Source organism: Prionailurus bengalensis, chromosome A1, assembly GCF_016509475.1.
Source record: "Prionailurus bengalensis isolate Pbe53 chromosome A1, Fcat_Pben_1.1_paternal_pri, whole genome shotgun sequence".
NCBI lineage: Eukaryota > Metazoa > Chordata > Mammalia > Carnivora > Felidae > Prionailurus > Prionailurus bengalensis.
This window is the reverse complement of record NC_057343.1, coordinates 181,531,717-181,559,011: the sequence shown is the minus strand read 5'-3', so window position 1 is coordinate 181,559,011 and position 27,295 is coordinate 181,531,717. Positions and strand designations below refer to the sequence as shown.

General features: G+C 42.8%; 1 protein-coding gene across 1 annotated transcript in view; it reads left to right on the top strand.

Annotated features, from left to right (window-relative positions):
• Window positions 1-4,250: 4,250 nt before the first annotated feature.
• The window catches only part of RARS1 (arginyl-tRNA synthetase 1), a 39,171-nt gene continuing 16,126 nt past the window's right edge, over window positions 4,251-27,295 (top strand). The window contains exons 1-8 of the mRNA XM_043596294.1: window positions 4,251-4,255; window positions 19,067-19,122; window positions 21,005-21,139; window positions 22,561-22,749; window positions 23,692-23,800; window positions 24,353-24,453; window positions 25,010-25,131; window positions 26,419-26,539. Coding sequence (XP_043452229.1) covers window positions 19,078-19,122; window positions 21,005-21,139; window positions 22,561-22,749; window positions 23,692-23,800; window positions 24,353-24,453; window positions 25,010-25,131; window positions 26,419-26,539 — 822 coding nt within the window. The 5' untranslated portion in view covers window positions 4,251-4,255; window positions 19,067-19,077. The remainder of the gene's footprint in view (window positions 4,256-19,066; window positions 19,123-21,004; window positions 21,140-22,560; window positions 22,750-23,691; window positions 23,801-24,352; window positions 24,454-25,009; window positions 25,132-26,418; window positions 26,540-27,295) is intronic.

The following is a 27,295-nucleotide window of genomic DNA, read 5'->3' as shown; positions in this document are numbered from 1 at the left end:
AGGTCCAGCATAAGAATTGTGTCCCACTGCTCCTGTGGCCCCTCCTCCCTGCACAGCTCAGAGCTTCAAAATGCTGTCCTTGTTGGCCCTGGTCTTCTGTTAAGGGCACTGGCTGCAGCAGTGGAGCAGATGACCCAAGCTGGACAGTCAAGAGTGATCCATCCCATTGGCTATCACTCTTAGAGCAAAGATAGGCATGGCACCCCAGCTGGGCAAATCAGAGCCCTTCTTCTACACTTTCCACTTGAAGGTCAGAAACTAGATTTTCTCTTGCCAAAGCTTTCTGTAGCCATGGTTCACATTTCTGGGACCACCCCTGCAGAGAGAAGCAGATAGAAAAAGTGGGGAAACGGGGTAGACCTGGGGTTTGAATCCGCGCTTGATCTCAGCCAAAAGGCCAAGAAGCGATGGGGTTTGAATCCTCTGTCCTCATGGTAGTTGTAGTCTGTCTGGTGAACCAAGTCAAGAGTGCTAAGAAAAACACGAAGGTCCTGCAGTGGGATTTTTTCACTCAGTCACACCTTCAAAGCTCAGTCAGCCCTGCACACACCCGTGGCATCATCTTCCCTAAAGCCGAGCTCCTGGCGCCCTCCTTGTGTGTGGGGAAGACTGTGTGGAGCAAATCCTCCTACCCGAGCAGTATGCCTCAGTGTTGCTGGTCCAGCTGATGGAGCATTTGCAGGAGGCCTTCTGTCAGCCATGGCACTGAATTCTCTAAACCGTTCACCGGCACCCCACCAATACATCCCATCGTTTGCCTGGCAAAGAACTGCAGAATAGATTAAGACATTTCCCTCAGAATTATGCATGTGTGTTCTCCAAAACCTTCAGGAAACATGATTTCAGCAATGTGGAAAGATCTGCTTTGGGTCTCTCAGATAACAAATGACCAGAGCAGGGATGCAAACGCTGTCAGCCGGCTCCGAAATGTCTTTTGTGTTTCAGCTCTGGTTTCTGTTTCATGGCACTGTGGTCACACGTGGCCCCACTTGAAGGGAATTTGAACATTCGGTTTTGAAGAGTGAAGCCAGGAAATCCTGTGGTTTCTCTGCAAGGGGGTGTGGAGAAAGGTGGCATGATTAGGACACTAGCCTGAGAAAAGACTGGCTCCAACCATTTCGTAAAACCAATGGTTGCCTTTGACTGTAAACCTTTTTCAATGTACACAGTGGCTATGTTTGTGCTTCCTGCATCCACAAAGGCTAATAAGGTTTGTCCAGTTAACTGTCCACCTGCTAATCAGACTCCAGCCACCTTAACCATTCTCTTACCATTCTTTGACCACTCTTCTCTGTATTCTCACACTTCTTTTCTGTATTCTGTATTTACAGTTCTAGTTCCTTCTGCCCAGTCCACTGTTCCTCCACGTCATCATCCTGTCTTCATATGGCTCTCTCTTTATCACTATCCTGCTCCCAGTTCAAGCCTCACCCCTCAGAAAGACCTCTCCCCCTGATCCTGGGCCACCCTATGCAACTTACCCCCCCCACACACACGTCACTTTCTGACACAATGACCCAATTAGTTTGTTCAGAGCACTCTGCAGTAATCTTGTCACATCTCCTCATCTGTCTCTTCCCTCTAAAACGTAAGATCTTAAAGCAGGGACCCTGTTTGCCGCGCATTTTGTTGTTGGGTGTGACAGAGTGGGTCTTCGATAAATATTTGTGGAATGAATGAATGAGATCAGATGTCTGCCCCAGAAGTGTGCTCACTCCCTTCTTTGTCACTCCTGACCAGGACGAAAGAAGATTCTGGGTGGGACAGGAGTACTGAAGGCTGTTCTTTGCAGTGCCAGGTTGCAGACACCTCTTTGATCCAGCCCAGTGCACTCCCTGACAAATACACACACTCCACCCTTCAGCATGAAGAAGCAGAAGTGATTGGGATTGCTAACACACACACACACACACACACACACACACACACACACACACACAGTATTTACGTTCTTTGGGGGGAAAGTCAGGTTATTTACCCCGAAATCATTTCTTGCCTGTAACAGTTGCGTTGCACTAATAGCTAATTATTACACACTACACGAAATCCAAAGGGTACAGAAGAGCGTCAGTAGCACATCCTTCCACTCACTGTAGGCCTAGGCACTCTTCTAATAAACATTCACCTATTTTTAACTCATTTATCCCCATAGCAACCCCATGAGGTAGGTACTGTTATGATCATTCCCATTTTACCATGGAGGAAACTGGCTCAGACATCACACAGCTGATAAGTGGTAGACCTACGATTAAACCCAGTGTGTGCTCTCAAGACACCTCACTACAGTAACCAGAACTCTCCACACGTCTGCCCCCACCTGCCAGTTCCCTCCCTAAAGACAGTCCAGCTTGCCAGTTTCTTCCATGGTCCTACCAGGGATAGGCAGTGTATTGTAAATATGCAGTGAATGGATGTATAAACTTATATGTATATTCTTTTTTCCACCTCAAAATGCATACTAAATGTACTGTCCTGTATCTTGCTTTTTCTCAATAAGGTATCCGTAAGCAGCTTCATTCTTTTTAACAATGATGTAGTATTCCACTAAATGGTATACCATAAATTAATCAATGGTCATTTATGTTATAGCCAATCTCTTGCTTTTACGATGTCTAACTGATCTTCATCCATCCATCTTTCCACACGTGTATGAAAATATCTGTAAAGTAAGTACTGCCTCCACTTTTATTTTTGGATAATATTTTTGGGAGAGGGGTGCCTGGGTGGCTCAGATGGTTAAGTGTCCAACTTCAGCTCAGGTCATGATCTCATGGTCCATGAGTTCAAGCCCCATGTCAGGCTCTGTGCTGACAGCTTAGACCCTGGAGCCTGCTTTGGATTCTGTGTCTCCCTCTCTCTCTGCCCCTCCCCTGCTCATCCATGTGTGCACACTTTCTCTCTCTCTCTCTCTCTCTCTCTCTCTCTCTCTCTCTCTCTCCCTGTCAAAAATAAACATTAAAAAATATAAAGTAAAATATTTATTTTTAGGAAAGTGCAAGCAGGCGAGGGGCAGAGAGAGGGGGACAGAAGATCCAAAGCAGGCTGTGCACTGACAAGCTGGCAGCAGCGAGCCCGATGTGGGGCTCGAACTCAAGAACCACGAGATCATGACCTGAGCCGAAGTTGGACACTCAACCGACTCAGCCACCCAGGAGCCCCTGACTCCACTTTTTAAATGCACCATCAGAGCTCTACGCGAAACTGCAAATTGCCTCTCAGACATTTCTTCTCAGTGCGTTTGCTATCTTCACTAAGGGACATGAAGATTCGTGGAGATAATACACTTCAAGTACTGAACAGATAGATGAATTTGTTAGTGAATGGTAGGGAAGCTGTTATGTTCTAGCACAGGAATATACTCTAGTTCCTATATTCTAGATGTTTCTGGGGATAACTAAATTTAAAAGCTTGTCCTACACCATTAGTAAGACTTCTCTCAGAGCACTTTGGACTAAATAAATTTACGTAGGACATAATGGTAAGTCAAGTTTACAAGCAAAATATACTTGAAGCCAATCAGAAGTGACAAGGGAGCATAAGCTTGACATTACAGTACTTTTTACCACTTGCATTTATCTGTTTGATTTTTTGTTTTTGGCCATCTGTTCATGAGAATATTGGAGCTCTCAGGGCAGGCATCATGCATGTCTAGTTCACTATTTTAATCCCCAGGGCCAGAGCAGTCCCTGACCGATGGCAGACCCTCAAACAGTTGAATGACTTACACTAAGACCAAAGTTCTGTTTCTAGTCCTAGAAAGTGACACACAAACCTGGGCAGACACTTTCCATTGGTTTCCAGTCCTCTCAGCAGGCTGCCTTGATAACAGTGACTTGATGCAGTGTTTCCCAAAGGGAGGCATCAGATAAAATGTTAGGTGGTATCTAGCTGAATTTTTCTTATAATTTCACTTCAACATGCACATCAAACCCATGAATTCAAAGCTATTACTGCTTCTTCAGATGGGTATAAGTAAGTTAAAGTAAATCAATTTAAAGAAAAAGATATCATTAATACAGTGGAACAAAGAAATGTCAAAAATACTGATGACGGAAACACAATTGGGAAAGACTGAGTTAATGTATCTAGAATAGTTCTAAAGGGTCACCTTGCACAGTCTCCCATTTTACAGGTAAAGAAAGCAGGCCCAGGAGCTATGGCTTTCCAGCAATAAACTGAGCTCTTGGTAGCTAAGAGAAAGGGACAGTGATGTTCAGGGACCATTTTGAATTGTCTCTATCCCTGCTTCCATCTGGTGGCCTCAGTAAGAGCTGCCTGGTCAGGCTGATACACGAGGTCCACCTGGGTGCTGCTGGAGCAGCATTTCTTATTCCTTCCACATCTACCTCATCCTGATGTTCCCCTAAGTCCTAATGCCCTTTGCTAATTACCATTGTATCTTCTGTGTAATCCTCTGCCCTTTTGAAAAGCTTATATCTACTCTAATGTTTATTACTAAAACAATGGTACCTCCCGCAATACAAAATCACTATTTTCAATCTGCTTTTTAATTTTATTTAATGTTTATTTTTGAGAGAGAGAGAGACAGAGCATGAGCAGGGAAGGGGCAGAGAGACAGAGAGACACAGAATCTAAAGCAGGCTCCAGGCTCTGAGCTGTCAGCACAGAGCCCTACATGGGGCTCAAACTCACAAACTGTGAGATCATGGCTTGAGCTGAAGTCGGATGCTTAACTGACTGAGCCACCCAGGTGCCCCTGGAATCTGCTTTTTTCTAATACATTTGCTTCATCTGGAAATTCTAATAAACCCCTCCCTTCCCTCATCCATACTCAAGATTTACTGATCTAGTTGAAAATGCAAGAGGCAGCAGAAAGCAGCCACAGCAGCAATATCCCCTCCTCCTAGGTCAAGGCCCGACCTCAGTGTTGGTGCCAGCCCCCACATCTGAGCCATCTCCCATTGGGAGGAAGACAACACAGATCACTGCATTCTGATTCTGTAGCAGGGCTCTAGAAATAGTGACAGTAACCTTGCCATCCCCATCCCCCAGAACCCATTCCTCTTACCCTCCAAGTTCAGACCCAGAAGTCTAAAGGGAATGTTGACCCCAGAGCCCTATCCTTCAACTTGGCTTCTTTCCACCTGGAATGTCCCTCCTCATCCCATACCCAGCCCAAACATCACCTTTAGAAACACTTCCTCATCACCTACCACCCAGGCCTCACTGCCACCTCCATCAACAACCCACACACGTCTTCCTTTTCTTAATATTTTTTAATGTGAGTTCTCTCCCAATGATGGTCAGCTGCTTGTGAGCACAGATTATGTCTAATTCATCTGTGTCCCTGGATGCCCAGTTCTGAGCTATGGGTGCTGGTGATGTCACCAAACTCAAGGGGTTTGCTGCTTGGGGTGCATCAAATTGAACACAACCCAAGCAAACAACTTTGATCACTTGTTACAAGCAAGGAGACAGGGAGGTAGCTCTCAAAGCACTGACTGTCTCCCCCATGGGCTTAGTACAGGAAGCTTTTATTCCATGTATTGTGGGGGTGGGTAGGAGCAGGGAGCTTGCATAAGCACTTTAGTTCAATGGCACACGCCTAGCACGTCAACATGCTAGAACACACGTTGTGTGTTCAAAAAGGCAGAAAACTGCCCACAGAAAGAAATCTTAGTATTATAATGAGCTAAATGTAACTTGAGGTCCACTCAGGGGGGCTTTTGGGCATGTCCTTGGCTCCAATCCAGCTCAAACTGGTTCCTGTAGGGCCTATCAGATGAGAGGGACCTAGCAAGGGGCTATCAGGTGAAACAATAGTTGGGTGTCTCCTTGGCTGGAACTGTTGGTTCTGCAAAACAAAACACATTTCTTCCCTGCTTTGTACCTTCCTTCCCTCCCTTCTGCTGATCCTTCTCAGCCCTCTTGTTTGAGAAACTTCCCGTTGCATCCTAGTTAACAGTGACTGTTGAACAAGTAAGGGAGTGAAGGAAGGAAGCAACATGGCAGGGGAAGGGGGCTGTCTGGGTCTGAGCTGTGCCCACCACTGCCCTTTAACCCTCAGGGTCCCAAGGGTGCCTTAACAAGCTGGGGGGAGGTTATGGGAAAACTGCCACTGTCCAAGCCTCCCAAACTTTCTCTGGCTTCCTCCTACCTGAGTGCAAAGGCTGGTGTGACACTGGGCCCAGACAAATGACAGATCAGCGGGAAGGAGAAGCAGGGACTGACTATCTCTCCAATAGCAGGGAGGGGACAAAGACGCTTTCTGATGGGATGGGGAAGACTTACCTCCTCCTAGGTCAGGGCCTTGTCTCAGTCCCATTCCCTCTCTGTAGAAGTCATTCTGCAGGGAGAGTTTTCATTACCACTAGGGTAACAAAGAGGGCTTGCCCTCACCTAGAGCCTCAGCATGGGAGCTTGGTGCCTTTTTTTTTTTTTTTTTAAGTTTGGAATTTGTTTTCTAGGGCTGCCTGGGTGGCTCAGTCGGTTGAGCACCCCACTCTTGATTTCAGCTCAGTTCATGATCCCAGAATCAGAGGATCGAGCCCAGCATTAGGCTCTTCCCTGAGCATAGAGCTTTCTTAATTCTTCTCTCTCTCTCTCTCTCTCTCTCTCTCTCTCTCTCTCTGTCTCTCTCTCTCCCTCTGCCCCGCTCCCCTGCTCACCTGTGCTCTTAAAGAAATTTTTTAAAAATAAAAAATAAGGATACTTCAGGGACGCCTGGGTGGCTCAGTCAGTTAAGCATCCAACTTCGGCTCAGGTCATGATCTCGCGGTTTGTGAGTTCGAGCCCCATGTCGGGCTCTGTGCTGACAGCTTAGAGCCTGGAGCCTGCTTCAGATTCTGTGTTTCCCTCTTCCTCTGCCCCTCCCCTGCTCACACTCTGACTCTCTCTTTCAATAATAAATAAATGTTTAAAAAATTAAAAAAAAAATAAGGTTACTTCAGTGGCTCAGTTGAGTGTCCAACTCTTGATTTCAGCTCAGGTCATGATCTCACAATTCCCGAGATCGAGCCCCTCCTTGGACTCTGTGCTGACAGTGTGGAGCCTGCTTGGGATTCTCTGTCCCCCTCTCTCTTTGCCTCTCTCTCTCTTTCAAAAATAAATGAACATTAAAAATTGTTTACTATTATTATGTAAATAAGCAGCATACATGGTAAAAAAAAAAAAAAACTCAAGTGCTACAGAAGGACATAAGATAAAAGTTACCCTCATCTCCTGGAATCCATGATTAATAGTTAAACTAGTGGCTTCCACTTTAAATAATTGAACTTGTTAAACAAAATTCAACTGCATGAATTTGAGGGTCTAATTGGCTTTATTAAGTGATTCATGAATCCATGGCATCCCATCCAACAAGTACCAGAGAGCTCTGTGGAGTTCTATAAATTGAAAGGTTTTTATGGGAAGAAGGGCAGGGCAAGAAGTTATTACCAAAAGAAAAGGATTGTTTCCGGGCACCTGGGTGGCTCAGTCTGTTAAGTATCTGACTCTTGGTGTCAGCTTGGGTCATGATCTCTCAGTTCATGAGTTTGAGCCCCACGTCCAGCTCTGTGCTGGCAGCGTGGAGCCTGCTTGGGATTCTTTCTCTCTCTCTTGTCTCTCTCTCTCTCTCTCAAAATAAATAAATAAACTTACAAAAAAAGATGAAGAAAAAGAAAAGGAATGTTTCAGGCAAGATCACCTTACCTTTGGGGAAGGCATGGAGCCTTAGGTGCAAATTATCTCCTTTTCCTTTGGAGGATAGGGAGGTTCATGTGGCTGATTACCTCACTGATGCTGGCCAGAAAATTCCTGACAGACCTGTTAAGACTACATTTCTGGAGGAGTCTGAAACTGCAATTAGGTTAGGTATTAAGTCTAGACTTGGTAACTTGGCTTAAGTGATGCCATTTAGGGTTTGTGGTTTTCTTTTTAACAATTCCCCCCTTTTGATCATACGCTCAGCCTGAGAGCCGTGATTAAAACTGAAGGTATTTGGGCCACTGTCAGCTGCTACTCTGAAGCTCTTACATAAGTTTCTCTTGTTCCCTTTGTGTGGTATCCATAGGTCATGATGTTTTTTGCTTAACCCTGTGATACTCTTAGATCACAACTCCAGGCTTATAATCCTAAACCAGTCATTCTCATTGCTTTTCCAGTGTCCCAGTCTCAGGGAGATCATCTGTTTGATAGTTAGTGGCTACAAACATGCATTTAAAACTTTTGAGAGAATATAATGCACCAGGAAGATTATAAGGATAGTTCCTAATATTTGGAGTCATAGTCCCCAAGACCCAAACCAATCACAGAAAGACCTCATTACAGGAGTCAGCCTTTTAAACCAAGTGGCTTGCTCAGTGATCTCAAGCAACTGAGTTTCAGCTCCCCCAGAAGTGTTAACCCAGATACAGCAGGTGGTGTTAGCCACAGCACAGACACCTCCTTTCTCAGCTAAAAGATAATCAAGAGCTATTCTCCTGTCAAAAAAAAAAAAAAAAAAAAAAAAAAAAAAAAAAACAGAAACAAAAAACCACTGGCCAGAGAGCCTAAGAATCTTTGTTGGGCAGCTATAGCTTTAGTAGCAGATTCTGCAATGATTTTAAGAATTAAGAAGTTCCTGATGAAAGCCTCATTTTCATTTATGCCTAACCAGGGAAATGGGGACCTGCCAAAAGGAGTGAATCCTGAATCCTGAAAGCCTCCTGCTGGGTCCTTTCTAACTCAACATTGTAAATTCAGGAGAGTCGACTGATGAGATCTCTTATTTTGCTTGTGAAAAATTAGGGGCAGCTAGATTTTCTTCCATCCAGAAATAAAAGGTCATTCCAAATTCCAGGTTACCTGCCCCCCTTAGCGATGGTGTGGAAAATACAGATGAGGGTGTTATTTTCCTAAGAGAATGTCAGAGGAGAGGAGAGGGGAGGGGAGGGGAGGGGAGGGGAGGGAGGGAGAGGGGAGGGAAGGGAGGGGAAGGGAAAGAAGAAAGGTTTCATGTTCACTTAAAGTATGAAATCTTGATCCAGAGTCTTGGATGGAAATAGCCTACCTCGATGTAAGCTACTTCCTTTCTCATCCTCAATGTCAGCTACTTCCTTTTTCGTCAGGTTGATGTGGAGGTCTCCAGCAAGGTCAGTAGTCAGGAGCACTTGGTAAGGTACCTTCTCACGGCCCGAGAGCCATCTTCCTCTGATATGTTTCTAGAATATGCAGTCACCAAGCTTAAGACTGTGACTTGTAGCAGGGGTGCAGGGCTGCCAGAGCACCTGGCTACAGGGGTCCCAAACAGACCAGGTCCGGCTGCTCTCTGCTAACAAAATCTGAAGGCAGAGAGATGAGACACAGTAAAAACAAGTAAGGAATTTATTTCAGGGAGACCAACACCGGGAAGACAGAGGGCTAATGTCTCAAAGACTGTCTCCAAAGTGCTGAAAATACTTCCAGGCTTATATAAAGAAAATGTAGAACAAAGGTTGGTGGTGTGTGCAGGTGGGCAGTGAAGGTCAAGTTGATCACTGGCAGGGTCCTGCTGGCTCAGAGCAGTCTTTATTGCTTGAGGGGGTATTTTCAGTCCTTTCATGGGATGCTTCGCCTGCAGGGTCTTTTGCCCAAGTTAACAAATAAGCTAGAAAGAACTTAATCAATTAGAAAGTTTGAGGTCAAAATGAAGGTAGTTACAGTCCTTTTTCATGACCAACAGGATGCTTTGAATTGGGATCTAGGAAGGTTTCTTCTAACCTGTTGATGATAGGCTTGAGCATAAGACATTTGAGACTTCCAGTAGCTGGTCATACTAGCATGAAACAAGGGATCAGCAGAAAGTTGTTATGCCAGTCAGTAGACATTGGTCTGCTAGTGACTGTCATGTGGAGTGAGTTTATGTTTCCAGAATGGGGAACTTCAAACAGTCAGCAAGACCAAAGGCAATACCTTGGGCCAGGAATGTCCAGTAGTTTTGGCAAGTTTAGAAATTTTAAGTTTGAGGATCCCACTGTCAGCGAGCCCTCTTACTCAACTATAGACCCCAATAGTTATTCCTTATCTAGCACTCTTGAGGCTTTGCAATGACTGGAACATTCCAATCACCAGACCAGAAAAGCCCTGATAACAATGGAATGCCTAGAAGACCACATCCCTGCCCATGATCACAGGCTGAATACATACTGAGCTCTACCCATGATCATGTGCTCCCTACTTTCTCTCTTGCATGTATCCCCTGAACCTCTTCCTATAAAACTTTAGGTGTCCATCTTGTCAAGAGAGAGGTTGGTTGTTAATGCTTGAACTTGCTACCTCCCCCAGCTGCCGGCACCCAAAATAAATTTCTCCCTTTCTCTTTTCCAAACTCCAGTCTTTTGAGTTATTGGCTTTTCTTGCAATGAGTTGGTTTATCTGAGTTTTGTTTGGCAACAGTGTTGACAAACCCAGCCCGGAGGTGTGCTTATGATTTGTCCAGCCACTTTGGGACTCCCCAGGATGGACCAGGTGTAACAGTGCCAGGGGTTTCCACATTCATTTTCTGAGTTAGCATCTCCAATAGCTTGGTAACACCAATTAGTTCTCTCAACCATGTCTAATGACTGAGGATGATAAAACAGTGTTAATTCCAAAAGTTTGTGAGACTTTCATTAAAGGTCATATGATTAGTTGGGGCACCTGGGTGGCTCAGTCTGTTAAAAGTACGACTTCGGCTCAGGTCACAATCTTGTAGTTGGTGGGTTCGAGCCCCACACCGGACTCTCTACTGTCCGGGTGGAGCCTGCTTCAGATCCTTGGTCTCCCTTTCTCTGCCCCTACCTCTTATGCGTGCTCTCTTGCTCTCTTTCTCTAAAAATCAAATAAACATTAAAAAAAAGAGCTCATATGAGTTGTTCAGTGAAGTGGATGCCTCAATCACTGGAGATTATGGAGGATATACCCTAAGTGAGAAATAGATTCCCTAACATTATCTTTGCCATTATGAATACCCCAACCCATCCAGAAGACACACATACAACAAGAGCATATTGATAGCCCATACTAAGTAGCAGCTGAATGAAGGCCAGCTGCAGATGTTCAAAGAGTCCAGAGGGAGGAGGTCAGAGGCTACTGGAAATAAAAATAGCTTTTCCAGGATTATGGGTCTGACTGATCAGACATTGCAGGCTCTTGCAATGAAGAATAGAAGTCTCCCCACCAATGTCTATTCATAATTTGAGTCATCTTAAATATACTGTGGTGGGTGAAGGAATGCAAAAACTGAAAAATGGGGTTTGTCAGGTAGCTGGGAAGAACCATCTTGGGCTCTCCATTACCCCCAACTGTTTAATTTACAGCCCCTGTTTACCTACCACAAGCTCTCTGATTCAGGAGCAGACTGTCACCATGCTACAGGGACATCAGGATGGCTAAATGACTGCCATAAAATAGATACAATAATACAAAAGAGTTATAAGTTAGATTTAAGCTTGTTTTCTGGCAGATGGAATAGATTAAGTTGACTGTCCAGATGGGTCAAACTTTATAAAATATTTGTGGAAAAGACACTTAAAGGTTTGTACTTGTCCTTGACAAGTCAAGTTCCAAATAACCCCACCTCCCTGCTGCACCCTTTTTTCTTTTGATAAGAATTACCCACCTCCAGGGGTGCCTGGTGGCTCAGTCAGTTAAGCATCCAACTTCAGCTCAGGTCATGATCTCACAGGTTTGTGGGTTTGAGCCCTGCATCAGGCTCTGTGCTGACAGCTCAGAGCCTGGAGCCTACTTCAGATTCTGTGTTTCCCTCTCTGCCCCTCCCCTGCTGACACCCTCTCTTTCTCTCTCACTCAAAACTAAATTAAAAAACGTTTTTTAAAAAACATTAAAATTAAAAAAAAAAAAGAATTACCCCCCCCTTGAAGTTTGCATATCAAAGAGATGGTTTAGATAAGAGTTCTGGAAGACTCTGGGTACAACATTTATTTATTTATTTTGTGGAGAGCGCAAGCAGGGGTTGGGGGCAGTGAGAGGGGGACAGAGGATCTGAAGCCGGCTCTGCACTGTCAGGCTGACAACAGCAAGCCCGATGTGGGGCTCGAGCTCACAAACCTCAAGATCATGACCTGAGCCAAAGTCAGATGCTCAACCAACTGATCCCCCCAGGTGCCCCTGGGTACAACATTTATATCTCAAAGGCACTAGGCGGGATGGTGGTGGTAAGCAAACTCTTCCTAAGACATTTTCCCCTTAAAGCCAGAGTTTTTATAATACTTACAATCCTTTTGAAATAAATAGGGGAAATTTGGGGATTAGTAAAAAAGATTGGTGAACTTTCAGTTGTCTTTGGAAACACACCTCTGGTCCTACAAAGACTAGATGTGTAAAGTAAGGACAGCTGTTGGTGATTCTGCAAAGAATTGGGTTGCCACCTAAATGACATCAAGGACTCACACACACACACACACACACACACACTCTCACCTCTGGTACCATACTTTCATTTCCCTCTGGGTACATTTAGCTTAGGGTTGAAGGCCTAAAGAAATTCCTGTCAGGATTCAGCCAGGAAAAACCGTAAATATTTCTTGTAGTATTAAATAACTTCAGGGCCCCAAGAGTTGTCCTCAAAGAGGGTGCAAAAGATACTCTTGTCCCAAGATCTGGAGTCACTCCCAAATAGAGCCAGAGAAAGGACCAACAACCTGCATGTCCCAGGCAGACAGAAAGACAAGTCCTTAGGATGTAAAGTGAGACAAACAAGAAGGCAATTGCTATCAGTGAGGAGAAAGGATCAATAACCAATTAGGTTGGATTTGAAAAGGATAAGATGATGTGAAATTTTCTTTTCCTCTCTCTCTACCGGGTTCAGAAGGTAATCTATTTACAAAAACTTGCAAGGATCTTCCCTGGATTTAAGAAATTCTTTTGGCCTGTGACCAAGGAGTGAAAGAAAGATACCTGAAAAGGATTGCCTGTAGCCTCAGGTGGCCTTATTTTAAAAGGTAATGGTTTTAATAAGTGTCTTCAAGTAGAAAGGCAATTCAGAGGATTACTAGAATGAGCACTCCAGTAAAGGATAGAAGGGAGCAGGGAGGAATTATATCAGTCTTATATGTCAGTCTCATAGGCCCCACTTCTTGGTACCTTTCCTCTCCTTAATTTGTCATTATCCTTTTGCAAGGAATCTCTCAATGAAGCTATTTTGGATATTTGAAACCTTCTGGAGGCTTCTGCATGCAATTAGTTCCCATTGTGTTTAACTTGGGAACGCTTGCTTTCAAGTACACAAATGATCTTATCTAATTGGACTGGTCCCCATCATGGTCATTATAATTGTAGGTTGATTTAGTAAGACATTGCCATTTTACTAGATATTTGCAACTCCTGAGACTATAGTTCTTAGAAAATGGGCAAGTGTGCCCGAAGGTGGCAGGCTCACCTCTCTGGATTTAAAGAATCCCACTTCTTTTGGCTAGGGCTTTTGTTTTCTCTGAGCCACACTAATAATCTGAGAAGTGTGGAAAGAACTGAACCTGCAAGCCCCAGGAACGAGGGCTGAGGACCGATTCCAAACAAATGGAGAACTTGCAAGTGTCACCAGCAATTTCTGACTTGGAACATGGGAATCTGGAGATGAAACCTAAGGCCTGGGGTTCTTTTTTGGCTTCTGAGACACCACTTAGCTATTGCCTTTGTTACACAAAACAAGGCAGAAAAACCTGTGCACCTTAACTTACCAGCAGTAACCTAGAGATGTTACTGCATCCTGGCCACCAAGATGGTTCTGTAGGTACTGCCACTAATTCCCATAGGACCTGGCATTGGACTTCCTTTACATTTTTAAAAATATGTATTTATTTTGAGAGAGAGACAGAGAGAGATCAAATGGGGGAGGGTCAGGGAGAGAGGGAGGGAAAATCCCAAACAGGCTCCACACTCAGTGTAAGCCCTACTGAAGGCTTGATCTCACAACTGTGAGATCATGACCTGAGCCAAAATCAAGAGTCAGACACTTCACTGACTGACTGAGCCACCCAGGTGCCCAAGAAAGGATTGGACTTCCAAAGTCTCCTGTATCCATTTGCTAGGACAACCATAGAAAGTAGCACAGACTGGGGAGCTTACATACCAGAAATTTATTTTCTTATACTTCTAGAGACTGGAAGACTGACATCGATGTGTCGGCAGGCAAGGCCAGTGTTTTCTGAGGCCTTTCTCTTTGGTTTGTAAATGGCATTCTTCTCCCTTGTCTTCACCTGGTGGTGATGGGGTGTGTGTGTGTGTGTGTGTGTGTGTGTGTCCTAATTTCCTTCTATAAGGACATGTATCAGATTGGATTAGGCCCCACTCTCATGACCTCATTTTAACTTTATTACCTCTTTACCGACCCTCTCTCCAAACACAGTTGTCAGTGATTCCTCTTGCTCAATTATAGACCCCAACAGTTAAAACCATAAATGGACAAGACCTCTTAACTCATGCTCTAACTAGAACCTATTGTGCTTATTTCTTACAATTTTTTTTGAGAGTGTGTGCAAGCTATGTGTCAACAGGGGAGGGGCAGAGGGTGAGAGAGAGAGAAAGAGAAAGAGAGAGAAAGAGAGGGAGAGAGAATCTTAAGCAGGCTCCACACCCAGCTTGGAGCCCCCACGCCCAAGGAGGGGCTGGATCTCATGACCGAGAGATCATATCTGAGCCGAAATCAAGAGTCGGACACAACAGACTGAGCCATGCAGGCATCCCCTTATAGCACTTTCTTGAGGCATTGACAAAGATGTTTTACAATGACCAGATTATTCCAGCCATAATTCCCAATGACCAGATTATTCCAGGCCATAAAAGCCCTGATAGTAATGGAATGCTTAGAGGATCACATTCCATCCCCTTCCCTGCCCATAATCAGGCACTGAACACATACTGCCCCTCACTCATGATCATGTGCTCCCTACCTGCTGTCTTGCATGTATCCCTGAAACCTCTTCCTATCAAACTTTAGGTGTCCATCTTATAGGTGAAGAGGTTGGTTGTTAAGGCTTGAGCCTTCCACCTCCCTCTGCTGCTAATACCCAAAATAAATTTCTCCTTTTTTTTTTTTTTAAAGTAATCTCTACACCCAGTGTGGGGCTTGAACTCACAACCCTGAGATCAAGAGTTGCATGCTTTACCGACTGAGCCAGCCAGGTGTCCCAAATTCTTCTTTTCTCTTTTCCAAACCCTCATCTTCAGAGCTACAGGCTTCTCTTGCAATGAGTTTTTCTGAGTTGTGTTAGGCAACAGTGTTGGAAAACCCAGCCAGGAGCTAAACTGTGCTTTTTTTTTTTTTTTTTTTTTTTTTTTTTTTTGTCCAGCCCCCGTGGGATTCTCCAGGATGGAGTAGTTGGCCAAGGGTTCCCCCTTTTGTTTCCTGAGTTAGTGGCTATGGTCAATGGATAGGTAACTGGAGAGGCTGCTTTTAGACAACAGGCTTCAGCAATGGAAACTTGATCAAGGCAAAAAGGCCCACAGCAACCACCAGGCTGAATACACACAGGCCCTTTAGGGGACCCAACTCAAAATATCCATAGGCCTTAACTGACCAATGGGTTACTTACAACCAGGTACAGTTACCACAAAAGGTAAAATCCCATACATTCTCATACTTTCTCACCTTCTCCCTTTAAATACAGCCCCCCCCCCACTGACCCACTGCCTCATTGCAGACCATCTCTCCTCTGCTGTCCTGCCCACCACTCCCTTGTGTTATATTCGATAAACTTCTATCACCTTTGTTCTGCCTCTGGTGAACTCTCACCTCCTGCATCACCTGTCCCCACCCGCATTCAGGGGCCCTATCCCATCGGAGAGATGCCGTAGTAACACAGTCACATTCTGAGGCATTAGGGGTTAGGATTTTGACATGAACTGGGGGGAATGCAATTCAGCCCATAACACCCCCTTTGGAAGACAAAAACTTATACTCTTCCAGTACTTATCCAAACCCTCTAATGGCTTCCATTGTGCTTAGAATAAAATTTAAAATGCTGGCTCTGATTTAGAAATTCCTATATGCTTCACTTTTGCCAATTTCTCCACTTGGCTCACACCCGATCCCTCTCTTTTCTGTTTTCAGATACATTTAGCTCCTACCTCAGGTCATTTGCATTGGACACTTCTCTGCTTTGAACCTTCCTATTCATTCAATTAGGAAACAGTTTTTGGGCAATGCCCTGTGACAAGCACCACTCCAGAAGAAGGGTCTTTCAAAATGGGCAATATGCACCTTGAGGTGCATTCCAAGGAAGACATTCCAAGGGGACTGTGGACCTGTATACATCAAGGAAATCCATCTAAAGATCTTGAGTTTTCATATTGTCTTTCCTAAAACTTATTTGCCTACAAATTCAGTTACCCAACTTTTTTTTGTATACTCTCCTGTCCACAAGAAAAGGCATAACACCTCTCCCTTTGCTCTTGGTGGAAAAGGAGCTGAACAGGGCACACTTCCAGAATGTATTTCTCCTGAAGGCAAAGCCTTAAGCCCCAAGCAAAAGATGCTCCATTAAAAGATAGCCCTTACTTTCTGCTTTATATTGAAGGTGGAGATCCGTTCATCCATTTGTCAATCCACCAACTCATTCCTCCATGAGTTCATCTTTCCCTCTTAGAATTTAGAAACAAGATGTCATGAGAACACGTATTCACTTTTATTTTGTTTAAAAGAAAATAGGGGTGGCTGGGTGGCTCAGTCGGTTGAGCATCCAACTTCAGCTCAGGTCATGATCTACATTCTGTGGATTCGAGTCCCACATTGGGTTCTGCACTGACAGCACAAAGCCTGCTTCAGATCCTGTCTCCCTCTCTCTCTGCCTCCATGCTCTTTCTCTCTCTCTCTCTCTCTCTCTCTCAAAAATAAATAAACATTTAAAAATTCTTTTAAAAAATAAAAGTAAAGGTAAACTTATAAGTTAAAAACATTAAGTAAATATTGATGAGGGATTGTGAGGCAGGCTGAGGGCAAAACACAAGCTAGCACACCCCCCCTCTCCCAGGTGGGACATGTGTGATATTCCCTGAACACTTTGGCTACCCCAAAACAAGAAAGGACACAAAACAAATGGTTAAACTGATAAGTCTCCACCAGTTTACCAGAAAAAGGCAATCCCATCAACAGCCTCCAGTCCAGGAATTCCCTACTGTCTCGATGTTAATGCCTTGCTAGAGGGAAAAAAAACAACCATAGCTTGACAATAGCCTAGGCTTCCAGTAAGTCTTGGGCATGTGAAAATCTCTTTGGAAACTCCCTCTTGACTTTATCTCCCCTCTTGACTTTGTCTCCCCTGACTCCATAAAATGCTCAACCCCCACAACCCCAGTGCAGTTCTTTCTGCCCGCGGATTCTGTCCCTGTGGTTTAATAAAATCCCTTATGCACCAAAGACGTCTTCAAGAATTCTTTCTTGGCCATTGGCTCCAGACCCCACAAACCCCCCATCGCCCCAGAACTTCACCTGATATGATTTGAATTATTTGATTTGACAGAGGACTGGCTTTGCCAATTAATATGGTAACATTCTGGACGGGCTAAATATGCAGCTCTACAGGTTTGATGACAATACATTGAGAACACTTATACAGGAAACATCATGCCAGAAAATACGCCATTACCACTATTGAAAGTTGTGACAGGAGCACCTGGATGGTTCAGTTGGTAAGGCATGTGACTCTTGATCTTGGGGTTGTGAGTTCGAACCCTATGTTGGGTGCAGAGATTACCTTAAAAATAAAATCTTAAAAAGAAAATAAAGTTGTGACAAGCGTTTTCAGATGTCAACTTTTAAAAATCTTTATTGGAGGGGAACCTGGGTGGCTCAGTCAGTTGAGCATCCAACTTTGGCTCAGGTCATGATCTCACAGTTTGTGAGTTTGAGCCCCGTGTCAGGCTCTGTGCTGACAGCTCAGTGCCTGAAGCCTGCTTTGGATTCTGTGTCTCCTTCTCTCTCTGCCCCTCTCCTGCTCACACTATGTCTCTCTCTCAAAAATAAATAAACATAAAAAAAATTTTTTTAACCTTTATTGGAGAATGAATTTTTAAACACCTTTTATGAGACACAGAAGCAAAAAGTTTAGAGACCGCTGCTCTAAGTACTGGGGCCATAGGGAAGAATGAACATTCCCATTCATGTCCCTGTCCTCTCAGCATTTAAGTTCCAGGTTAGCTGTTTAAAATTTTAACTCAAATGACAGGTCTTTCCTGCCCTGAGTAACTCTATCACATTATCTTTGTTAAAAAAAAAAAAAAAAAAAAAAGCCACAGGCCGCAAATGGTGTCACTTAGGACAAATCGCCAAACCGGAGCTAAATACCTAACCTAATTGCACATTCAACTTCTAGCAGAAATATATTCTTAACTGCTTAGAAATGTTCTGGTCAGAACCAATAAGATAATCAATCTGTCACATGGGTCCTCTCCATCTCCCAAAGGCAGATGATGTAACCCACCTACTAAGACCCTTTCATCTCTAAAGGAAGGTGACCTCACCCCAAATAATCATTTTTCCTGTTTATGATTTCTTTGTCCTATCTTTAAAAACTTTTCTTTTTCTGTAGCCCTTTGGATCTCTCCTTCATTTTAGATAGGACCTGTCTCATTCATGCATCACTTAATAAAGTCAATTAGATCTTCAGACTTTCTTGAATTTTGTCTTTTAACACTTTCCTGCCAATTAAAACTATCTGCGGGAGTTTACTTTTTTGTCTAGCATATCTCTTGAGGACCTTGTCTTATTTCCAGCTTGTGTTCTAGTGCCTGGAATAGTGTCCCCCATGTTAAAGTGCAAAATAAATACTTGTTGAATAAATGAATGGATTGTGTTCATTATGTTCCCATTTCACAGAAGGGAAAACTGATGCCCTTGAGAGAGGAACGTGTCTTTGTCTAAATTAATCGAAGCACAGAGCAGCTCTTGCCCAGTTCCTCTCAATTTCTCTGCCCCTGCACCAACATAGGAATCCAAAGGCAACAGCCAGCATTTCTCCACTTGTTGTTCCCGGAGTGTCGCCTGCATCCCACCAGGTGGCAGCAGAGGTGGCGGCACACAGTCAACAGCAAAGCGTGGCGCGGGAAGGAGGGTTTCCGCTTCCGGGAGGAAATGTTCGTTTCCGCTTCCGGCCACTTGGAGTGATTGTAGCTGACGGGAGGATGGAAGGTTTGGTGGCTCAGTGCTCCGCGAGACTGCTGCAGCAGGTAGGACCACATAGGACTAGTAGAAAGGCCTGGAGGGGAAGGACTAGCTCCTGCCCGAACAGCGTCGGGACAGCTTCGGTGATGCGGAACCACTCTGGTCCCCTCAGACGTGGGCAAGGGTGTCCGGACATCCGGGCCTGTGCTAGATACGAAGCAAACACCTTCCCAGAGATGTTTCTCGGGCGTGGGAGAGGAAGAACCCATCCTTCCAAGGCCCTTATGACAGTGGCCTCCCGAACCAGCACCCCCGGTGTAGAGGTCCTTGCCCTCTCCTAGAGCCCCCCAAACCAGCGTCTTTGGTGTGCTGGAGCTTAGCGTGTTCAGTACAAGTGCTCCTACTTTCCCACTGTGCCCCTCCTTTCCCGCACACACACGTGCTCTCTCGGGATGCAGGGTGGGGGGGGAGGGTCAGGCAGAGGGGGTAAGTGGAATAAAAGCAGCAGCCCTTGATCCTGGTTCGCAACTCAGCCGCCGTTCTCCCTATGATACTGAGCGAGAGGATTCCTAAAATGCCCAAAGAGTGGTTAATTTGGTCTCAGCCTTCAGTATTCCTGGGGGAAGAACAGTCACAGCTTATAAAAGTGAAAGTGAGACATTTCCATAACCTTTTATGCTCAGGTAGGGAAGGGTAGTAAGAAAGTGGTTTAAGTACTTTCATCAAATCTCAGGAACTGTTTTATGCTAAACCAGCGATCACAGAATACAAGTTCGTGGAGCAAAATGTCAGGTTCTTTCTGGTTCTGAGCCATGTATTCTTTGTCAATATGGGGGTATAAGTACCTTACCTTTGGGTTGTTATGAAGAATTATACAGATGATTTGTTTGTTTTAGAGAGTGCGAGTGGGGCAGAGAGAATTTTTTTTGATGTTTATTTTTGAGAGAGTGGGAGAAAGTGGGGGAAGGGCAAAGAGAGGGAGACAGAATCTGAAGCAGGCTCTGAGCTACCATATCAGCGAAGAGCCCAATGTGGGGCTTGAACTCATGAACCGTGAGATCATAACCTGAGCCAGAGTCCCACACTCAACCAACTGAGCTACCCAGGCACCTGGAGAGAATCTTCAGCAGGCCCAGGGCAGCGCCCTGCGCAGAGCTCCATCCCACCAACCTGGGATGAGGACCTCAGCCAGAGTCAAGAGTCAGATGCTTAACCAACTGAGCCACCCAGGTGCCCCAGAGATAGTTTCTGAAAAATGTTTAGCTCAGTGCATGAAACATAGTATATGCTCATTATGGCAACTTGTTTTGCTGTAGTTATCTTCTGGTAAACATTATCAAATTTCAGGTAAGGAATCTCCTCCTTAGTAGTTCTGTTAGGTTGGAAGCTTTATTTATTTCCTTCTGAATTTGCATGTTTTTAGGTTTAGGTATTAGAGTAAAAAGCCTGGTCTAGGACATAAGACAAGGGAAATTAAGGGAAAAATTAGGAAGTTACTTTGTCTAAGAAAGGACAAAAGGCAGACACTGGAGCTATTTTAAATGTGACAAAAAGTTTCTTTTTAAAGGAGCCCTAAAGTCCTAAGATTTGGGAATAAAGTCAATTTGGCCACCCTTGAACTTAACTGGTACTGTCACTAAATCAGAGTGGTTTATTGAGACCAAAGACACAGACAGGATGTAAGACTTATCCCATTATATGCTTAACACTCCTGTTCCTCTTCTCCAACATACACACTTGATTCTTTCATATACAGGATAATGTGCTAATGTAATCAAAAGCATCAAGGAGGAAAAATCACAACTTATCAAAGGGAAGGCCCTTCATTCCCATCACCTCTACCATGCCCTGCTGAAGAGAGGAAAAGAAATAAGTTTAGGGACAGTCCATCACATTATGGATGTCATCAATCATACTGGACTGAATGAACTGCCTTTTCCTTCATAGGAAAAAGAGATTAAGTCTCTGACTGCTGAAATTGATCGGTTAAAAAACTGCGGCGGTTTAGAAGTTTCTCCAAATTTGGAACAGTTGCGAGAAGAAAATTTAAAATTAAAGTATCGACTAAATATCCTTCGAAGGGTAAGTATTCTGGGTTGTTTTTCATTCTACAGTTTGAGTTATTATACCTTTTTTAAAAAAAGAAAACTATTATCAAAGATTCAGAAAGTATGCCATGAGGAATTTGGAGATGTGAGGAAAGAAATCCTGTCTTTTTCCCTGCATTAGACCAGTTAGGACTAAGTTGTTGGTGCAAGTAATGGAGAAGTTGGTGTAGCCTTGTCCTTCCAGGGCCCTCTGAAATGTTTCATCCTAAATATTTGGCCAGCTTGACATAGGCTTTGAGTAGAGTTGAGACATTTTTTAAACAATTTATGCTGTTGCCTTTTTTTAAAAATCATCTTTTTAAATAATTCTCTATCAAAAGAAAATATAGAATATATCCATAGTCCTTCTCTGCCCTAAGTTGGTTGTTTTACAATTTTATTTTTATATTTTACAGTGCCATATTTGGTTTCTTTCCACTGATCTAGTAGTGTTTATCAGTTTTATCAAAAAACTGAGCTTGCTTTAGTTGAGGTTTAAATTTCTTGGCCTGACTCTCAGGTCTGCTGATGACACATCCTGGAGGATGATCTCACCACTATAATTGTTCTCCTGTGTGTGTATACTATTCCAGCCAGACTACACTGGCATTAGATTCTTTTCATTTATCTTAGACTCTGCCCACCTGACTCCTATGAAGTGTTTTTATCACCGGCTTGTGATCTATTCTGCTTGAAATCACTCTGTTTGGAGTCTTCTAAGATCATGTTTCTTTTCCACGGAGTCTTTCCCCCAGATACTTCACCTTTCTAATTACCTCATTCATTCTGATGTGTACTCATTTCTGTATTCATTTCAATTCAAAAGTATTAAATGTCTAATACGTGGCAGAAGATATGAGGAAAAACATACAAAAGAAGTACAGTCTATTCCTTTTTTTTTGTTTGTTTGTTTGTTTTAATCTCTACACCCAACATGGAGCTCAAACTTACAACCTGGAGATCAAGAGTCACATGCCACCAACTGAGCAAGCCAGGCGCCCCAAGTACAGTGTATTCTAATACACATTTCCATCATGCACATTAACTCTAATGTGTAAATAATAGAATGCTGTCAGTGTAATGGGAGGAAGGGCACATTAGTTCTTCCACAAATACTTTACCCTACTAAGTAATGGCAACTGAACACAAGGTACACAAAGAAAAGAAAAGAACAAGCCATAGATGAATAAAGTACTGTGTGGACACCCATGCACCTTACCTTCTTTCCCTGGGTCACTTTGGTCACATGCTCTGACTTAGAAACACTGCATGGTTGTCCTATTAACGTTTTTCAGCATGTCCCAGATATGAGAACATTGCAAAGTGTCTGTTACCTTCTCAGGACATCTGAAGGTTTCTCAAAATATTTGGGAACATTTTGTATGATGGTTTGATATTTTCATTCTTTTCTTACAGAGTCTTCAAGCAGAAAGAACCAGACCAACTAAAAATATGATTAACATCAATAGCCGACTGCAAGAGGTCTTTGGTTGCGCCATTAAGGCTGCATATCCAGATCTGGAAAATCCTCCTCTGATAGTGACACCAAGTCAACAGCCCAAGTTTGGGGACTATCAGTGTAATAGTGCCATGGGTATCTCACAGGTGATTGTGTTATTACAAAGCATTCTTGGTGATTTTATTTTCTTAAGCATTAATTGGCATCATTATTATTTACATAAATAATAGCAAATTATATTCTCAGTGAAAAGAACATTTTCCACAGTTCAGAAAAACTTGAGAATAGGGGAAGTATGTTTTTAATTTTAAAACCACAAATTTGAATATTCAGTTCAATTTTATGTGTATTTTCAATATTTAAGGCTAGTAGTTGATACTCTTGCATTGGTACTTCCTTCCTGTTGTGTCCAGGATTGCTGTGTGTTACTAATGAGTGTTGAAAGGTGAAGGATTAAAAGTTACATTCACCAACCAGTGTTCCCATCAAATAATTTGATGCAGCTCTGGTGTCTTTGAGATGGGCTTACATATTTCATTTTCAGTTAGAGGAATTCCCTATTTTTAATAGCTGCATTGTCTGATGTATTTGTGGTTAATTGCCCCTGGTTTGAGACTTTTTGTTTTCCTTTCTTTGTTAAGTAGGAAGGGTTTTTAAAATCCAGATTTTTTTTTCTAAGTAATTTTTATATGTCTACATTGGGGTTAAGTTTATAAGGGTACTATTTTATTTTCCAGGTTTGATTATTGCACACTTTCCTGATTTGAAAATTCAAAATGTAAATATCCTGGAAACAGGCATCATAACTAAAGACTTTGTTATGTCTTCATAAAAGAGTTCTAGATGTCTGTGGCAGCTCATTTTGAAATGGAGATCATGTGGTTTGGGCACTTTTGTATTCCTCTTGGCACTGTTGATGGCTTGATGCTTTAATCTGTCTGTGTTCAAGATTATATACAAGTCATTGGACTTCTTTGCTTCTGCCTTTTGATGGGTCTTAATGTCATGCATCTCATGCTTTATCAGTTGTGTATTTCTGAGTAAATTTCTGGAACTTGTGTAATGAATCATTTTATATTGTGTTATAGATGCTCAAAACCAAGGAACAGAAAGTTAATCCAAGAGAAATTGCCGAAAACATTACCAAACACCTCCCAGACAATGAATGTGTTGAAAAAGTTGAAATTGCTGGTCCTGGTATGACAGTGTTACCCTTCTTAAGTGGTTGTACTGATGTTGGGTCTTCTTTGAAATAAAGAACCATTTTAAATATAAGTATAGGGTTAAAACCTGTATACCTAACAAAGTGGTAAGAACACCTTGGACTGAGAGTTAGGAAACTGATGTTTTAGTCTCGACTTAGCTGCTGGATCTTGGATGAGTTATTTTACCTCCCTGTGACTTAGTGTTTCATTAGCAAAAAGGAGATGGATAATGGCAGATAAGTCTGGGACGAAAGGGCCCTCAATTTTCTGTTAATAGATGAACAAATCATGTACTGAGAATAAAGGGGCCCAGGAGTAAGTAGGAAGCTTTCAGGAGAGTGGTAATGTTTGAAATAGATACTGAAACAGGGAGCTTCCAAGAGGGCCTCAGGTGGTGTTGGAATTCTTAAAAGAGTTTTGCCAGAGCCAGATCAGCACTTTGGAGCCAGCATAAATGAAATTGACAAAGTCTTTGGGAGTGAACAATCATTCAAGACAGGAAAACGATCTGATTTTTTTTTTCTCTCCTCTTACCATTCATTAGGTTTTATTAATGTCCACTTAAGGAAGGACTATGTATCACAACAGTTAACCAATCTCCTGGTGAATGGGGTTCAACTACCTCCCCTTGGAGAGAATAAAAAGGTATATATAGTTTTCAGTTGATATGTTAATACCTTAAAGTGAATGCGAAGTGCTGTGACCAGTTTCCACTTTTTCTATTGAGATTTAATCATTAATATTTGAGATTATGAACATAATGGAAATAGCCTTTCTCCTGGGTCTTGTTTATTATATGGTTTTTCTTTTCACATTGTTCCACAAGGCATTTGGGGTAGCCAGCTGAGGTTTGGCTGAAATAAGGGATGGATTATTTATATAAATAAATTTTATTCCTTTTCAATTAAAAATGGACAAGTAGATTCACCAGAACCTAACACCCTTGAATTACAACCCAAGCTACTATTTATGTCTGAGTTTACAATTAAATGTTATTAATAAATGTTAGAATAAAATGTCTTGTACCCCTTTAAAATTTTTAATTGAAGTATTTGTCATGATGTGAAAATTTAAGATGTATGAGGTATTACTTTGGTACACGTATGTATTTTAACATAATTGCCTTTGTATCTGTATTTATCACATTACATAATAATAGTACAATATTATTGTCTAAAATCTATTTTATTGTCTGTTTCAGGTTATAGTTGATTTCTCCTCTCCCAACATAGCTAAAGAGATGCATGTAGGCCATCTCAGGTCAACTATCATAGGAGAGAGTATGTCCCGCCTCTTTGAATTTGCAGGATATGATGTGCTAAGGTATGAAAAATGTTGCTTGAGAAAGAATCTTTGACTAAATGACTGATTTATAAGTATGATTCTTTTTTTTTCTTTTCTTTTTTTTTTTTAATTTATTTTGAGACAAAGAGAACCAGGAGGGGAGGGGCAGAGAGAGAATCCCAAGCAGACTCCATGTTTTTAGCATAGAGCCCAATACAGGGCTTATTCCCACCAACTGTGAGATCGTAACCTGAGCCAGTATCAAGAGTTGGACGCTTAACCAACTGAACCACCCAGGCGCCCCAGTTCTGCTTCTAATCACCCAGTGGGCTTTTTAAATTGTGTCTTGGGACCCTCTGAACTGATAACTTTTAGACTCTGGGAGTGGAACCAAGGAAAAAGCTCCCCATTCATTCCACAGATCTTCTTGAGTACCTCCTGTATCCAAGGGGTTATAGTCTAGTAGGGGGAGAGGTAGGCAAGAAAGAGATCCTGGGCCTGTGGGCCATGGTAAGAAATTAGGATTTTATAAAGTATAATGGGAAGCTCTTGAGAGTCATAATTAGGAGAGCAGTGTAATCCAAATAAAGATTAGTCTGACTTCTGTGAAGAAGCTAGGCAAAGAAGGCAGAAATGTAGGTTAGAAAACTATTTTAAAAAAATTGTTTTTAATAATGGTTATTTGTTTTTGAGAGAGACAGAGTGTGAGTGGGGGAGGGGCAGAGAGAAAGGGAGACAGAATTGGGAACATGCTCCAGGCTCTGAGCTGTCACCACAGAGCCTGGCACAGGGCTTGAACTCACAAACCGCGAGATCATGACCTGAACCAAAGTCAGACGCTTAACCAACTGAGCCACCCAGGCGCCCCAGAAGACTATTTTTATAATCCATTTATGAGATTATCTGGTGATTTGAGATTAGTGAAAAACAGTGAGGGATGTAAAATGATTGGATTGACACATTTTGAAGAATTTTGTCCACTGACATTTGAGAACCACTGATCTAAATTACACTAAGATAATTGGTTGAGAAATTAAATTTTCATAAAATTGTAATGATCAGCAGCTGGCTCACCTGTCTGTGTCTCAGTTAATTACACAACGGATCATAATCCATCAGTAGGAACTTCATTTACCGAATCCTAGAGGCCTGCTATGTGCAGCCTCCCCTGGAGCTTGCAGACCAGTTGAGACAACTGAGTAAACAAGATGTTGCTAAATGTGATGTACTGGCACTTCAATGTTAGTGGTTCCTAATGGAATATAGTTTGTCTAATTTAAGCATGGTTTTCATTTTCAAATGATTTTGTATTCTGACTGATACTAGGTTAAACCATGTGGGAGACTGGGGGACCCAGTTTGGCATGCTCATCGCTCACCTTCAAGATAAATTTCCAGATTACCTAACAATTTCACCTCCAATTGGGGATCTACAAGCCTTTTATAAGGTTAGATATCATTTATTGTTAAAATATTTTCATGTTTACATTAATAATAATTACTACTTTTCTTTAGGGAGTTCTGAATAGTATTTGAAGCTACCGTGGAGTTAAAAGTAAACTCCCTGCCCCTTAACACACCATCTTTGCTTTTTGAATCAGTGTATGTTAAAAATTGAATTCTTGGAGCACCTGGGTGGCTCAGTCGGTTGGGCGTCCGACTTCGGCTCAGGTCACGTTCTCACAGTTCATGGTTTGAGCCCTGCGTCAGGCTCTGTGCTGACAGCTCAGAGCCTGGAGCCTGCTTCGGATTCTGTGTCCCCCTGTCTCTGGCCCTCCCCCACCCATGGTCTGTCTCACTCTGTCTCAAAAATAAATAAACATTAAAAAAAAAATTTTTTTTTTAAAGTTGAATTCAACCACATTACTCACATTACCCTGCCTTTTTCTTAATGTTTATTTTTGAGAGAGTGTGCGTGCATGTGCACAGGCAGAGGAAAGACAGAGAGTGAGGGAGACAGAAGCCCAAGCAAGCTCTGTGCTGTCAGTGCAGAGCCCGATGTGGGACTTAAACTCAAACTGTGAGGTCATGACCTGAGCTGAGATCAAGAGTCAGACACTTAACCAACTGAGCCCCCCAAGCACCCCAGTATTTGAAGTTTTCTTGATGCTTTTCTCAATTTGGTATGTTGAAAATGTTAAAGTGTAGGTAAAAATAGTTTTTAGAAGACAATTAGGTTTTTATAAACCGTAATTTTAAATTAC